This window comes from Thamnophis sirtalis, unplaced genomic scaffold (genome assembly GCF_051295495.1).
Source record: "Thamnophis sirtalis isolate CommonGarterSnake01/CBP01778 unplaced genomic scaffold, rThaSir2_p1.2 scaffold_6, whole genome shotgun sequence".
NCBI lineage: Eukaryota > Metazoa > Chordata > Lepidosauria > Squamata > Natricidae > Thamnophis > Thamnophis sirtalis.
The window spans coordinates 130,373,456-130,390,416 of NW_028261386.1; the positions used below are offsets into that span (position 1 = coordinate 130,373,456).

Consider the following 16,961-nt stretch of genomic DNA (forward strand, 5'->3'; position numbering starts at 1 on the left):
CTACCAGTTCGCACTTATTCGGTAGAACCGGTTCGTCAAATCTACCGAACCGGTTAGAAGAGGTTCCACCAGTGGACCCGGAAAGGAGGCCACACCTACAGAAGAGGTTCCAAAAGTTTTTGAAACCCACCACTGGTCCTTGTATATGATTATTCTACACTATCATGCTCCTATTTATAAAACTCAGGGCCTCTGTGAAAGGTAAGGATGACTACTGCGTTTGTGGTGCAGTCAGAACATTGCGTGTGTTGAAGTTGTTTTAACGCAAACCAAAGATGCCTTTTGAAAAACAAGTTTACATCCTATTCTTATGCATGCCAGTGCTGTGTGTGAGGTAATTTAAGGTGGTTCTGACAAGTGTCGTCGGCATCTTCATATCTGGTCACATGGGCAGCAAGCCAATCCCACAAAGGAGGCCACACCCACCAAGTAGGTTCAAACAGTTTTTGAAACCCACCACTGTACCTACTTATCTATTCACATTTGCATCACAGGTGGTATTCTACTGGTTTGGATTGGATAGCCAGAACCAGTAGTGGAAATTGTAGGTGACTTCGCCCACCTGCGCCCAGCTCTATGGCATCCCATTTAGGCCCATTTTTTTCACCAAAAGTGTATGCGCGGAACATTTGCGAACCGGTAGGGAAGGTAAGTGTATAACACCCCTGATTTGCATGCTTTTGAACTGCTAAATTGGCAGGAGCTGGAGCAAGAACAGGGGCTCACCCTATCATGCAGTGCTTGGGTCTTGAACTGCGCAACCTCCTGGTCGACAAGCCCAGCTTCTTAACCACTAGGATACTGTGCCCCTTTTGAATTTGAATTTAATAAAATTTATATGCCGCCGAATCCCGTAGGACTCCGGGCGGCTTACAAATACAAGTCAAAACTAAAATATAGGGAAAAGAAAAGATAGATTTAAAAACAGCACACCATACACTCAATTCTAGATGGGGCTGGACCATATTTTGGGGTCAACAGCCCCAGGCCTGCCGGAACAGCCAGGTTTTAGTGGCTTTTCGGAAGGCCGAGAGACTGGGAAGGGTCCGGATATCCACGGGCAGATCGTTCCACAGGGCTGGAGCAGCTACAGAGAATGCCCTCCCCCGAGTGGTCATCAACCGGCATTGCCCAGTCGATGGCAACCGGAGGAGGCCCAGCCTGTGAGATCTTATGGGTCGTTGGGAGGTATGCGGTAGGAGGCGGTCCCGCAGATATCCAGGTCTCAAGCCATGTAGGGCTTTAAAGGTAATAACCAGCACCTTGAAGCGTGTTCGGAGACCAATGGGAAGCCAGTGCAGCTCGCGGAGGATAGGTGTAACATGGGTGTATCTAGGTACACCCGATATCGCTCGCGCGGCCGCATTCTGGACCAACTGTAGTCTCCGAACACGCTTCAGGGGCAGCCCCATGTATAGCGCATTGCTGTAATCAAGCCTTGATCTAAACAAAAAGCTTTAGATCTAAATAAGAAGCTTTTCCATGAAAGATAACAGAAGCTGAAAAGAAACATGCACTTTAGGTCCTGAAGACCCTCCATGTATGACATTGACATCAATGTCACCCTTCTCGGAGAATGAAAGTAATTTTATTTTCGCTCATTTGAAAGCCAGACTCTAATTGCAATACTTCTGCTTGTGATCTGTGATCCCGGAGGCTTGTGAGGTTTAGATGTGAGAGGCTGTTTGTTGATCTATCAGCACTCTTGCTTCATCCCACCTCAGCTGCTTGAGTTTTGAAGCTTTATAATAGATTTCACAGGGAACCAAGCCAATAAACCTGATCTTAACCTTAAACCTTCTAAGTCTCTTTTTCATTCCCTGGTGGGGTTTTTTAAAGATGCTTATAAGAACTGCTGAATTGATTTCTCCTGTTTATGTATTAATATTTATCAATGTCTTGCCTCGTGAGCTTTCTCAGCCTTTTTGACTCATGTGAACTAAATATTAGTTATATTTTCTCACCCACAAAAATGCTCATATTGAAGATCAGGCTGTAATCTACATGCCTAGTTGCTGTTGTTAGGGAGAAAATTCTGGCTGTAAAGTACAGGGTCTCTTGCTCCTTGGATTTTGGAGGAGGTAAAAGACAAGAGAGACTTCTAGACAGAGGTGGGTTCCTACCAGTTCGCACCTATTCGGTAGAACCGGTTCGTCAAATCTACCGAACCAGTTAGAAGAGGTTCCACCAGTGGACCCGGAAAGCAGGCCACACCTACAGAAGAAGTTCCAAAAAGTTTTGAAACCCACCACTCCTAAAGGGTTAGAGGTTAGAGCGAATGTTGGCTGGGGAATTCTGGGAGTTGAAGTCCAGACATCTTCAAGTTGCCAAGGTTGAGAAACACTGATTTAGAGCAACTATTTGAAAGGAAACTAATAACTGCATCCAACTGTTAACCCATGGAAACTGCTGGAACATTTTCTATGAGAAAAGCCAATTAAAGACCACATTTCAGACTTTTCTCCTGTCTGGACTTGCAGATATCATACAGTGAACAATTATTTCCTGCCAACGTTCTGCATAAAGCAGAATCATTGAATGTAAGAATTCGAGATCTCCTGCTCCAACCCCCTGCCAATGCCAGTATCCATTACTGCAAATACAATCTGCTTTTTTTTTTAAAGAAAGAAACTAGACAATAAATGTGCAGACATTCAACAGCCAACTTCAAATGTCTTCAAATGTCCACAAAGAATACCAAAGAGCATAATAAAACGTTACAGAGGTAGTCATGCCAAGAAATCAACTCTGAACATGCTGGCATTATCCCTGATGTGTAACGGCACTATAGATTAAACTCAAATGGACAAAATTGATGTACTGGTAAAAGTCATAAGAAAATCTGCTAATGAAGAGCTGAATTCTCTAGAAGCATGCTGCCTGCCTAATGGAGTATGCATTAACACAGGAGGAAAACGGATGGATTTCTCCCTCTTTTCTTCTGCTAATGAAGAGCTGAATTCTCTAGAAGCATGCTGCCTGCCTAATGGAGTATGCATTAACACAGGAGGAAAACGGATGGATTTCTCCCTCTTTTCTTTGACTAGGGATTTCTCCCTAGTCAAAATTTCACGACGACACCGAAGCCGAATTCAATGTAGAGAGTTTATTGATTTTTTCCTTTTTTTTTCTTTTTTTCTTTTTTCTTTTTTTATTCCTTTTTTTTCCCCTTTATCTTTTATCTTTTGATTTTTAATCTATTTGGTTTCAATATACTCTAGACTGTGTTTGATAAAAAACTATGCCAGGCATGGGATCTGGGAAGTCGGAAGGGGGTTTGGGAGGGGGGTTTACTGGGGGGAGGGGGGAAATATAGTTTTAATTTCCAAAACAATAAGAATGCACTTGTATACTGCTGCTCTTTTTTCTTTTTTTTCTCTTTTCCTTTTCTTTTCCTTTTTTTTTGCTTTTCTTTCAATGTTAGTATAAAATACAAATCGAATAGATTAATGAATAGTAGAAATACACCGAAGCGAGGAGTAGAGGGAAAGAAGAGGGAGGAGTAGAGAGGGAGTGAGAGGGGAATGTAAGGAGGGTGAGATGGAGGGAAGGGGAGAAAGGAATGTCTGAGGGGGAGGGGAAGTAGAAGAGGGGAATGCTGGAGGGGAGAAATGAAAGTTGGAGGGGGAGAAGAAAGGGTGTGTGGAGGATGAAGTGTTATGTTGGTTTCCTATAGTGGAATAGAAGATGAGTTGTGTTTATTGTTTTTTTAATTGCACAGTATATAAGTGATTGTATAAAATGAAAATGAAAATGAAATAAAACAGTTAATAATTTAAAAAAAAAAATTTCACGACGACACCACAGTACCAACATCCTATTTTTCCGCAAAATGTCTAGCATGGAATCCATAGGAATAATGTGACACAGCTGACAAATAGTTTAGTCAATGAAATTAAACATACTTTTCAGCAATTTGTACAGATCAGGACATATTTCTAGTTTTGAGGCCCAAGGCTACAAAATGATGTACAAGCCAGGAAACTGCTGTTCTCACAATTTAACAAGTTCAACACCGATGTTCGAACATTCCTTTAATCCTGTTCTAGCATTCCTTCTTTCCTCTTGAAAAGAGCCCAAATGACAGGATGTAGGCTAAATGTACCAAATGAAAGATTTTGCACACACTATATAAATGCAAATATACCTACATGCCCCTTTTGTTCAGTTTCCAAGTAAGCAACATTATACAATTGCAGAAAGGGAAAAAATGCATACATTCTTTGGTAAGCTAAAGACTTTTTTTTTAATGTGAAAATAGAAATGCAATGAAGACTGCTATAATGTCACCCTATCTACAAATGCTTTGGGAAACCAAGCACATGTACAAGAAGATAAACTAATCTTAGCTTTTTCTGCGTCTTTATTTTGTTTCACATTCACATTTTATTATTTATTGTCGCATCAATCCCTGATGACCCCCTACTCTTGCAAAACAGATTTAATTGGGGTATTAAACTGGAGACAGTATTTGCTTCCATATTTTTTTTATTGGACAAGAGATGATGTCTTAACGTTTGTATAACAATAAGTCCTTTGAGGGGAAAAAAATACTATCAGCGTCATCTTAAATCCAAAGCAGAGCAGAATCACTTGATAATGTAATCACTGGCTAATGACGGGGAGGGGGAAAACATAGCCACAAAATTTGGAGGAACTTTATTTTTTAAAAAAATTATTTTAATTTTATCAATTTCATATATACATTCACAATTATATGATCTCATAACTGTTATTAATAATATGTATTTATAACAATTTTTCCCTACTGTTGACAATATACTTAAAGATTGCTTTCTTACCATCCCATAGATCCATCTTATCTTACAACAGTCCTACTTCTTCTTCCCTCCCTCCCTCTTTCCTTCCCTCGTTTCTTCTCTCCTACTCCCCTTCCTTCCCTCCCTCCTTCCCCTTCCCTCCTTCTCTCCTTCCTTCTCTCCTTCCCTCCTTCCTTCCCTCCTTCCTTCCTTCCCTCCTTTCTTTTCTCCTTCTCTCCTTCCTTTCCCCTTCCTTTCCTTCCTTTCCTCCTTCCTTCCCCTTCCTTCTCTCCTACATTCCCTCCTTCCTTCCCTCCTTTCTTCTCTCCTTCTCTCCTTCCTTCCCTCCTTCCTTCTCTCCTTCTCTCCTTCCTTCCCTCCTTCCTTCCCTCCTTGCTTCCCTCCCTCCTTCCCTCCCTCCTTCCTACCCCCCTTTCTTCTCTTTCTTCTCTCCTTCCTTCCTTCCTCCTCTCCTTTCCCTTCTCTCCTTCCCCTTCCTCTCCTTTACCCTTCCCCTCTTCTTCCCATTCCTCCCCTCTTTCCTACTCTTACATTCCCTCCCATTCTTCCTCTGCCTTCCCTTTCTCCTATTCCTCTCCTTTCTCCTCTCCTTCCTATCTTTCCTTCTACTCCTAAAATTTGGAGGAACTTTAATCTTCTTGACTTTCCTATCGAAAATTAATTTACTCGTTGGCATAAGCTGTAGGTGCACTTATAAAGGAGCAGTTAGAAACTAATAGATATTTTTATATAGCAATAGCAATAGCAGTTAGACTTACATACCGCTTTATAGGGCTTTCAGCCCTCTCTAAGCGGTTTACAGAGTCAGCATATCGCCCCCACAGTCTGGGTCCTCATTTTACCCACCTCGGAAGGATGGAAAGCTGAGTCAACCTTTGAGCCAGTGAGATTAGAACCACTGAACTGCAGATAGCAGTCAGCTGAAGTGGCCTGCAGTACTGCACCCTAACCACTGCGCCACTTCAGCTCCTATCTATTAGCACTGTTAATAGCACTGTTTTAAGTAATGTTTTCTTTTCTTTCTCTTTTGTTTATATTCTTAAAAAAACAAATAGTGGAGATTTGGGCATTTAACTCAGAAATTTAAATTCTAACATATTGCAAAACAATATAATTGTAAAATGGAATTTAATTTTTTATGGTTAATTTCTAATCAAATACACACTAGCCTTATGGAAGTTTTTTTTTTGTCCAGTGAAAGATACTATCTATACCAACTGTTACTTTATTTCTTTTCTTCTTTTGCCCGTTTGTTTGCTCCTTTTAAAAACAAATCATCATTAAAAAAAATAAACAAATACTAATTTGCCTAGCAAATTTAAGACAAACTGTTTCATCCTTATTTAATTGGATTTGATTGGGAAGCAGGGGAACATTTCGACTCTATTCATTAATGTTAATTATTTTAAAATAATTTAACCCAATTTTCTTAAAAAATAATATAATGCTATATTTACACCAACGGATTAAAAATGATTTTCCCCTAAGAAAGATTAACGGTGAAAAACTCATACCCAATTATAACATTTTTGCATTTCAAAACGCTGGCATTTTCAAAAACTGATTTTTAAGTTTATTATGCTCTGGGATGTTCTTCTGAAATGGCAACAAGAGATAAAACATTTTGCAAAAAAATAAAGGCAGAAGTTAGACAATAAAAGGCATTTTTAACTTCCTATCTATTATTGATGTCTCATGCTGTCTGTCTTTTGACTGGGGACAGATAATCTCCTGCAGGTGAATACATGAATCAGCCCTTCAGGATGGAAATATTCAAAGCTTAATATTATACTTTTTCTAAGGGCACCTGTTTTTCTTAACTGACGGAAGCTAATCCAAGCCAGTTCTATGGAAAAGCTGCTTTAAACTTAACTTGAAATGAAACTGATTTTAAAAATGGATTGTATTTTACATGGCTGGTTTGTAGTAACAGGATTCCTTGCAGAATCTTCAAAGAGTAATCTTCAGAATTAAGATACCAAAAGCAAAAAAACGCTTGTCTGAATTGGATAGGCCATAATGGTCATTTTACTCAGCAAATCTCGCTCCCTAGTGGTAGAAAAGGACAGAATGCGTTTTTTGGCTGGTTAGCTCAGGCATTTGAACAAGCAAGAGAAAAAAAAAAGAAAGTTACTCAACTGAATAATTAAGATAAAACCTGGCTATTTCAATGAGGCTGGGGAGGAAAAAAGCAATACTTCTTAAAAATGCTGCAAGCTAATCCAAGATAGCAGTAAAATTGTAACAATAATATGGGACAAAAACTCAGTAGATTTCCATTTGAATGGTAAAAGTCAGGTTATTTTAGGCTCCTGAAATTAGAAAAGATAGGCCCAGGAGAAATTAAGACAAACCTGTATTACATTAATTGATTCAGAAACAAGTGTGTTTCGATTTTTCAGCCCATATGTTGAACCCTGGTTTTGCCACTGAAACTAGCTTTATTATTGTAATGGACTGACATATAGCAATAGCAGTTAGACTTATATACCGCTTCATAGGGCTTTCAGCCCTCTCTAAGCGGTTTACAGAGTCAGCATATTGCCCCCAACAATCCGGGTCCTCATTTCACCCACCTCGGAAGGATGGAAGGCTGAGTCAACCCTGAGCCGGTGAGATTTGAACAGCCGAACTGCAGAACTTGCTTAAGCAGGGGATTGGACTAGAAGATCTCCAAGGGGTCTTACAATTCTGTAGAGGATGCTGGGGAGTAGGAAATGGGCAGCCACGAAACAGAAAGAAGACTATCTTGTGCCATGTGTTTTTAACTTCTTTTTTCTAATCTTGCTCATAGGTTATTCAGAGAGCCAAGTGCTGGAATAGGAATAGGGACAGTCATGGTGCTAGTCCTCCCTGAAGCCCGGAAACTGCCTGGATGGCCTTGGGACCAACACTCCCCTCACAGCCCAAATCAGGACAGGGCTGTAAGGCAAGCCAGTTGATAAACAAAACCCTTCATTACATTCTGCACTGATAGCGTTGCTTTGAGAACGAGGCAGGTGCAGTGAAAAACAGGTGAACTCCAGGAAAAACAAACATGAAGAAAAATAATGTGCAATTATGTTATTTGCACCTCTCTTAAATGCTCACCAAGAGGAGCCTTCGACCAAGTCCTCTGTAATGGTCCACACAGGAAGGAAATCCTGATAAAGGATGCAGAATTAGAAAGGGAAGGAGGGGGGGGAACTCTACCTGTTCGGTCTGAAGATCACTTCTTTCTTCCAAATATTTCCTGAACGGGTTTGGCTGGACAGGCTCTTCTTCTTCTTCTTCTTCTTTTATTATTATTTTTGCTTTTACTGTAGTGGGTCGGATTACCCCAGGCTTTGTCTAGTAGGGAAGAGAGAACGTGATACAGAAATGTTAAAAAAAAACTCCACAGGCCAGAATGACAAATATGCAATGTTCGAGCCAATGCGAAAGCATAGAAGAATGTTTCAGAATGAATGAACGGATACGAGTGTGTGTGTGTGTGTGTGTGTGTGTGTGTATGCGCCAACTTTAACATTTCATTTCATTTTCATTTTATTAGAATTTATAGGCCGCCCTTTTCCCTGAGGGGACTCAGGGCGGCTTACATAAAATAAGGAAGGGGGGATACGAGACAATAAACACAAAACAATACATAAAAATAAAATAGTAAACAACATTCATTCATCATTCGGGTGGGGACATATTATCTTTATCCCCAGGCCTGACGGGCTAGCCAGGTCTTAAGGGCTATGCGGAAGGTCTGGACGGTGGTGAGGGTACGAATCTCCACGGGGAGATCGTTCCAAAGGGTCGGAGCTACTACTGAAAAGGCTCTCCTCCGTGTGGTTGCCAGTCGACACTGACTGGCAGATGGAACTCGGAGGAGGCCTAATCTATGCGATAATAGAGATGATATATAGTACAGAGAGTTTGGTCTATTAGGCAAGAAGTTCTCATCCAAATTTTTGAGATCATGTGCCAAAAAAGTGAATATACTAGCCAGAACTGTTTCCGCCTTTCACATTCTTCATCAGTGGTTCAGGTCATGGGAACCCTCAAACTGGCGTGTTCATTGTTCCTATATTGGTAAACCACATGCTGGCACATGCCACCTTCTATTGCTAACACTTAAAACAAAGCACTTTAGCCCTGAGAAGCTTCAGTGTAGCATAATGGTTAACGGATTGGGCTTTAATTAGGGAGAGCCAGGTTCAAGTCCACCGTCAACCATGAAAATGAATGAATGACTTCTTTTAACTCATCTCTGTTGTGGCCCAGCAGGAGCCGTTGGAGCTGCCACCAGAATCTGACAGCGAGGGGCCCTATGAGTTGGCCCTGGAGGATGTGGAGGACCCTGGACAGGGTTCCGACTCCGATCAGGGCGCAGAGAGACTGGTTGGCCACCAGGTGGCGCCTGAGCCTTGGATCAGTGGGGAGGAGACAAGGGAGAATGATCCAGAAACCAACAGTGAGTTGTTCCGGGATGCACGCCATCGAAGAGCTACTTGACGTCAGGAGCAATTACATAATTACAGGAGGTAATTATGCTCAGCTGGTGGTCATTAGGCTCCTCTCCAGACTATAAAAGAGACTGCTTGTGCCACACCCTTCTTGCAGAAGTCAACGCTTGGACTAAAGAGAAACTAACTTGGCAGGCTGGATTGCTGCCAAGGTTTGTCTGAATTGCTGCCAAGGTTTGTCGGACTTGCTGCCAAGGTCCTTATCTGTTTGTTTGTTTGGCTTTCAACCACCGAGATTCTGGTCTTGCTATTAAAGGACATTCTCATTAAGTGTGTCTCGGCTTTTGTTACTGGATGGAGGGGGGGGGTCAGAACACATCTCTATCCCTCAGCCAGACCTACCTCACAGGGTTGTTGGAGGTATGCCCCCTTCAGCTCCTGGAGGAAAGGCGGGATATACATCTAATGAATAAATAAAGTAAAATGAAATATGTAATCGCTATAATGGTGCTTCCATGCATCGTGCAGAGGGCTATTATTGATTGCCTGGGCCTTCAAATGAGGCTAGGTCAGAACTATTAATTTATGGGAAAGAAAACGAATACAATCCTTAAAACCTGAGAGTTTCTTTTTTTCAATATATTTTTATTTTTTTTACATTTAAAACCATATAGTACCGTGAAGTCGAAATGACCATACATTCATATTATATACAGCTAGTCTCAACCATTGACAATTAGCCTACTTAATACATTATCAATCCTTCTGTCCAATCACAATATTTACACTTTGTTCCAGTCTTGTCACCTTGTCTTATACCAGTCATAAAATCTGTTCCAGACTTCAAGATATTCTGATTCCCCTTTATTTTCAAGTTCAAGAGGGAGCCTATCTGATTCCGCACAGGCCAACACTTTTCTGATTATTTCTAGCTCTGAGGGTGTATTTTCTTTTTTCCAGTATTGTGCATAAGTTATGCGCGCCGCAGTTAGTACATGTATAATGAAATAAAGTGTATGTTTCGTAAACCCCTCCGGTATTATACCTAGGAGAAAAATTTCCAGTTTAAACAAGATTTGGTCTCCCACCATTTGTTCAAACCATGATTGAATCATTTTCCAATAATTTTTTTTGCCTCATTGCACGTCCACCACATATGATAAAAAGTGCCTGGTGTTTTTTTACACTTCCAACAATTTGGGGCCAGATTTTTAAACATTTTGGAGAGCCGTGCTGGGGGGGGGGGATGCCAGCTGTAGAACATCTTATAAAGATTTTCTTTATATGCCGTAGCCATTATTAGTTTCTGATTAAGTATCCAAAGTTTTTCCCACTTAGCCAATTCCACATTGTAACCGAAAATTTTTTACCCAGGTGACCATAGTTTCTTTGACAATCTCCTCCTCTACCTTGTATTCCAACAAAAATTTATACAACACTTTGATCAGCCTATTTTCTGTCTGTATCAAAGGTTTATCTAATGTTGTGTAGTCTTTGGCAATATTTTCCTTCTTCCTATCCTGTGGAAACCTTGACTGTATCTGTAAATAAGACCACCATTCTACTTGCATCCCTTGTGAGGTCAACTCTAATCTAGTTTTAATCTCCCCCTGCCTGTTCAATAACTCTTTATATGTAACTACATTTTCCATACTAATTAAATTTGGAAAAGCTGGGAGTTTCTCTCTACCTCTCTAATTAGAATTTTACAATACAATGAAAAATAAAAAAATAAATAAAGGTAGGAGACAAAAGAAGTGTGGGGGAAATGAAAACATGCACTCTGTCCTTTCTATCAAATATTTGCCATCTTAGCCTTTTTAACTTTAACGCAGGGATTGAATTGAATTGAATTTTATTATTTGTATGCCGCCCTTCTCCGGGAAGGACTCAGGGCAGCGAACAACTCAAAAAGGGGGAAAGGGGAACATAGAACAGAATACAGATAATTAAAATAACCAAGAATCACACAACCATACAAGTCGAGAGGGGAGGGGAACTCATCAACCCCAGGCCTGCCGGCAAAGCCAGGTTTTGACGGCTTTTCGGAAGGCCTGGAGAGAGGTGAGGGTCCGAATCCCTGCGGGGAGTTCGTTCCAGAGGGCCGGAGCTGCCACAGAGAAGGCCCTCCCCCGGGTAGTAGCCAGGTGGCATTGGCTAGTAGATGGAACCCGGAGGAGGCCAACCCTGTGTGAACTAATGGGTCTATCCCCCAACCCACACTCCTCACTTCCCTATGAATGTACATATATCCCCCATCCCCCCACCCATGTGCGCACATCTGCATGCACCCCACCCCTACACATACACAGCAGAGACCCAAAAGCACAGTGGAGGTGAGCTGTGGCAACGGCTCGCATGCTCGAAGAGAGGGCACCATGTCCCACGGACCTATACCATTTCAGATAACTGGTTGTCAAATATTTTCTTAATTAGGGATGGCCTTACACATATAGTCAAGCATATAGTTCTCAGCGGAGCCAAATTATTTCCTTTTGACTCTGGCACATTCTTTCTTAAGAGAGTTCCAATATTAAGAAAAACATTTCCCCGGGACTTTTTCAACATAAGGATAATTCTTTGGGCCTGCTTTGATGCTACATCTTTATTGTTGGGACTGCCACCGTTGTGTCTTTATGTGAAATTTTTATTCAAACCACATGAAGTCTGAGAATGTGATTCACTCAGTCCACTCAACCTAATTCATATTCTGAAGAGGATAGTAGTGAACTAGAAATGTACCTTGTGTGTCCCAGTCACTGCAGGAGCCGTTAAGTAGAGATTGGCCTGGAACAAAAAATTTACAATATTAACTCAGTGAAAAGAATCTTAAATCAGGGAGAGTTACTTATGTTAAGAAGAGGGGATTCAATAGCACACACTTCTGTGTCCATCTTTGTGAAAAGAGCCGAGGTGGTGCAGTGGTTAGGGTGCAGTACTGCAGGCCACTTGCAGCTGATTGTTATCTGCGGTTCGGCGGTTCTAATCTCACCGGCTCAAGGTTGACTCAGCCTTCCATCCTTCCGAGGTGGGTGAAATGAGGACCCAGACTGTGGGGGCGATATGCTGACTCTGTAAACCGCTTAGAGAGGGCTGAAAGCCCTAGGAAGCGGTATATAAGTCTAACTGCTATTGCTATTGCTATTGCTATTGTTATCTGCAGTTCAGCGGTTCTAATCTCACCGGCTCAAGGTTGACTCAGCCTTCCATCCTTCCGAGGTGGGTAAAATGAGGACCCGGATTGTTGTTGGGGGCAATATGCTGACTCTGTAAACCGCTTAGAGGGGGCTGAAAGCCCTATGAAGCGGTATATAAGTCTAACTGCTATATCTATCTATCTATCTATCTATCTATCTATCTATCTATCTATCTATCTATCTATCTATCTATCTATCTATCTATCTATCTCTATATCTCTGTCTGTCTATCTATCTATCTATCTATCTATCTATCATCTATCTATCTATCGGATTGTTGGGGGTGATATGCTGACTCTGTAAACCGCTTAGAGAGGGCTGAAAGCCCTATGAAGCGGTATATAAGTCTAACTGCTATTGCTATCTATCTATCTATCTATCTATCTATCATCTATCTATCTATCGGATTGTTGGGGGTGATATGCTGACTCTGTAAACCGCTTAGAGGGGGCTGAAAGCCCTATGAAGTGGTATATAAGTCTAACTGCTATTGCTATCTATCTATCTATCTATCTATCTATCTATCTATCTATCTATCTATCTATCTATCTATCTCTATATCTCTGTCTGTCTATCTATCTATCTATCTATCTATCTATCTATCTATCTATCATATCTATCTATCTATCTATCTATCTATCTATCTATCTATCTATCTATCATCTATCTATCTATCGGATTGTTGGGGGTGATATGCTGACTCTGTAAACCGCTTAGAGAGGGCTGAAAGCCCTATGAAGCGGTATATAAGTCTAACTGCTATTGCTATCTATCTATCTATCTATCTATCTATCATCTATCTATCTATCGGATTGTTGGGGGTGATATGCTGACTCTGTAAACCGCTTAGAGGGGGCTGAAAGCCCTATGAAGTGGTATATAAGTCTAACTGCTATTGCTATCTATCTATCTATCTATCTATCTATCTATCTATCTATCTATCTATCTATCTATCTATCTATCTCTATATCTCTGTCTGTCTATCTATCTATCTATCTATCTATCTATCTATCTATCTATCTATCATATCTATCTATCTATCTATCTATCTATCTATCTATCTATCTATCTATCATCTATCTATCTATCGGATTGTTGGGGGTGATATGCTGACTCTGTAAACCGCTTAGAGAGGGCTGAAAGCCCTATGAAGCGGTATATAAGTCTAACTGCTATTGCTATTGTTTTGTGTGTTTTTTTACTTGGTTTGAGCATTTCTTTTGTCTTGAGAAAAATAAACAGGTGACTTTCAAGCATAAAATGAACTGAGGGGCCAGCTGTTCTTTCTTTCCTTTTTTAATATAAACAATCAAAAATCATCACTATATTGTAGAACCATTTGAAACGTAAGCAAAGAGGGAAAGATGCTAAAAAGAAGTATGCTCACTAGCAATCTAAAGTATTCATATTATCGGGAAAACTATTTTTGGAACTCTGGATGATTGGTGACATTATGGCCAATTGAAAATATGAATGTATATTATACATCAATGGGAATTCTTTGCTCTAATTTCCGCTTATTCTCCTTGGAGATAGGTGATATTATAATACTTCAAAGACTCATTGTTATTTGATAGATAATTATGAATTCAAGGAAACAAGGATTGTTACAAATGAAAGAATATTAATGGTAATTTGAACACATAATGCTCAATGACAGCGAAATATCCAGTTACGTTTAATGCAAAACAAGTGGTGTTAATTTTAATCTTAAGAATTGATGCACAAAAACTTGTAACCAAACGACATGCTTGATGAAATGGAGGAAAATTGTTTTTTTTTTCCTTCTCTTGCTTTGTTTTGTATGTGTTGTTTTGTTTAAAAAGAATAAAGATATATTTTTAAAAAATAAAGTATTCATAGTATTTACCCATATTTATATTATAGACATGCTAACGATGAAAACTATTCAATAGAAGCTTCCACATTTACAGCAGATAACCTGCAATTGCATATGTCTGATCCAATGATGGGGATAATATTTCAGCCGAGTGACAGAATAATCACTTCCATGCTGTTAATTGGTCCCAAAGGATTGGCATAACATGGGCAGACCAAAGTTTGTTATTTCTCTGTTTTTGCTTTTATGGACTTTACAGAACAAAATGAATCCACTTTCATTGTTTCTCCTTGGAACTGTCCATCAGAAAAAACCAAGAAACCAGATTATAAATAGGATGACTACGAGGTTCATTTTACAACCGAAGTCCCTCTATTTTGAGAATGTCCACTGCTTGAATGTGCAGACCACTTAGAGCCGAGGTGGTGCAGTGGATAGAGTGCAGTACTGCAGGCCACTTCAGCTGACTGCTAGTTCAGCAGTTCAGCGGTTCAAATCTCACCGGCTCAGGGTTGACTCAGCCTTCCATCCTTCCGAGGTGGGTAAAATGAGGACCCGGATTGTTGTTGGGGGCAATATGCTGACTCTGTAAACCGCTTAGAGAGGGCTGAAAGCCCTATGAAGCGGTATATAAGTCTAACTGCTATTGCTATTGCTATGTGGTGTAAAGCAGTGTTTTTCAACCTTGGCAACTTGAAGATGTCCGGACTTCAACTCCCAGAATTCCCCAGCCAGCATTCGCTGGCTGGGGAATTCTGGAAGTTGAAGTCCGGACATCTTCAAGTTGCCAAGGTTGAGAAACACTGGTGTAAAGATATGAATAAGAAGTCTTGTTATAAAATCAATAATGCATGTATGCTGGGGTTTCTGATGTTACCTAAACATGGAACATTAACCTATCTTGAAATAGCCTTCACTTAACAATTGGGACTGGCAACTCCATTTCTAAGTGACCTGGTCATAAAATGTGACATCACATGATTCTGCCAACTCACAACGACAGTTGTGGCAGCTCTAGTTGTCATCGTTAAGTGAATCCTGCATGACTATTAAGCATGATGTTTCATGATCATCATTTGCGACTTCCTACCATCGTCCCCATTGACTTTATTTGTCAGAAGCCAGCACGAAGTTTGCAAACGGCAATCATGTAACTGTAAGACACTGTGACCATTGTAATTGCACACCATGATTGCCCAAATTGCAATTATAGAACCACAGGGATCAGAGGTGGGTTCCTACCAGTTCGCACCTATTCGGTAGAACCGGTTCGTGAAATCTACCGAACCGGTTAGAAGAGGTTCCACCAGTGGACCCGGAAAGTAGGCCACACCTACAGAAGAGGTTCTAAAAAATTTTGAAACCCACCACTCACACACACACACACACACACACACACACACACACACACACAGACTTACACAGAGAAAGAAATAGAAAGAGAAAGAAAGGAAGGAAGGAAGGAAGGAAGGAAGGAAGGAAGGAAGAAAGGAAGGAAGGAAGAAAGAAAGAAACTCACAATGTCGATTTGCAGCATTCTTGCCTCTCAAAAAATTGCAAGATTAATTCAAAATGAAAAGAGGAAGGAAGGAAGGAAGGAAGGAAGGAAGGAAGGAAGGAAGGAAGGAAGGAAGGAAGGAAGGAAGGAGGGAAGGAAGGAGGGAAGGAAAGGAAGGAAGGCTATTCTCAGCTCAGCCTAAACCACAGTTTTTGGAGACTCATTTTAATTATTCAATCATTAGTGGCAAGAGTTCTCACACGTCCTCTCAAAGGTGAGTCCTGCTATTAAAAACAAATGTGAAGACCATCTTATGAAGATACTTACATATTTGGTTTCCCGGCCAGCTGGCCTCTGTGGAGCAGTAGACATCTGCAAGGAATCCAACAACTTCGTGTTAGAACAGTTTGGCATTATGCAGAAAACTTTTTTTTTTGCTAAATTGTCACATTTGGGCACTGCTGGAATTTGTTTTCCATTCTCACCCAACAACAAAGACAGTAAGGAAGCTGTGGGTTGAATTATAGGTGTACAAGAGTAACTGTGCTCGAACAAACCTATCCCTTAACTTACCTTTTAACGCATTTCACTTATCCTCGTCTTGCTGTTATGCTGTTTTTAAAGTTTTATGAGTTTTATTAAGTGTACAAGGGACCCAAAACACCAACACATCTGGAGGAAGTAAAAATAGTAATGCGACAAAGGCAACTAGCACAAAGGGCACAGTGGTGGGATTCAAATTTTTTTACTATCGGTTCGGCGGGCGTGGCATGGCTTGGTGGGCGTGGCAGGGGAAGGATACTGTAAAATCTCCATTCCTTCTGCACTCCAGGGGAAGGTTACTGCAAAATCCCCATTTCCTCCCGATCAGCTGGGACTCGGGAGGCAGAGAATAGACAGGGGCGAGGCCAGCCAGAGGTGGTGTTTACCGGTTCTTCGAACTACTCAAAATTTCCAGTACCGGTTCTCCAGAACTGGTCAGAACCTGCTGAATACCATCTCTGAAAGGGCTGAAAACCCGTGGTAGAAAAACCTCTGAACTGAAAAAAGATAAGCAACCAAAAAACAGGACTCTCTGAGCTACCCCAACAAAAAGGAACGTAAGCCTATCCCACCTCTTCAATCAACAGTTGATAAGTACCATATCTTATTTGACTGTGATTCTGACAAGCTCTCATCCCCTGATAAGTAATAGACAAAGACAGAGAAGTA

At 40.8% G+C, this 16,961-nt stretch overlaps 1 protein-coding gene across 1 annotated transcript in view; it reads right to left on the minus strand.

The window, feature by feature from the left end:
- MLIP (muscular LMNA interacting protein) overlaps window positions 1-16,961 on the minus strand; it is a 59,675-nt gene that overhangs the window by 2,598 nt on the left and 40,116 nt on the right. Inside the window, exons 9-12 of the mRNA XM_087718956.1 lie at window positions 16,077-16,121; window positions 11,957-12,001; window positions 9,617-9,676; window positions 7,974-8,111 (exon numbers count right to left, since the gene is read on the minus strand). Coding sequence (XP_087575082.1) covers window positions 7,974-8,111; window positions 9,617-9,676; window positions 11,957-12,001; window positions 16,077-16,121 — 288 coding nt within the window. The remainder of the gene's footprint in view (window positions 1-7,973; window positions 8,112-9,616; window positions 9,677-11,956; window positions 12,002-16,076; window positions 16,122-16,961) is intronic.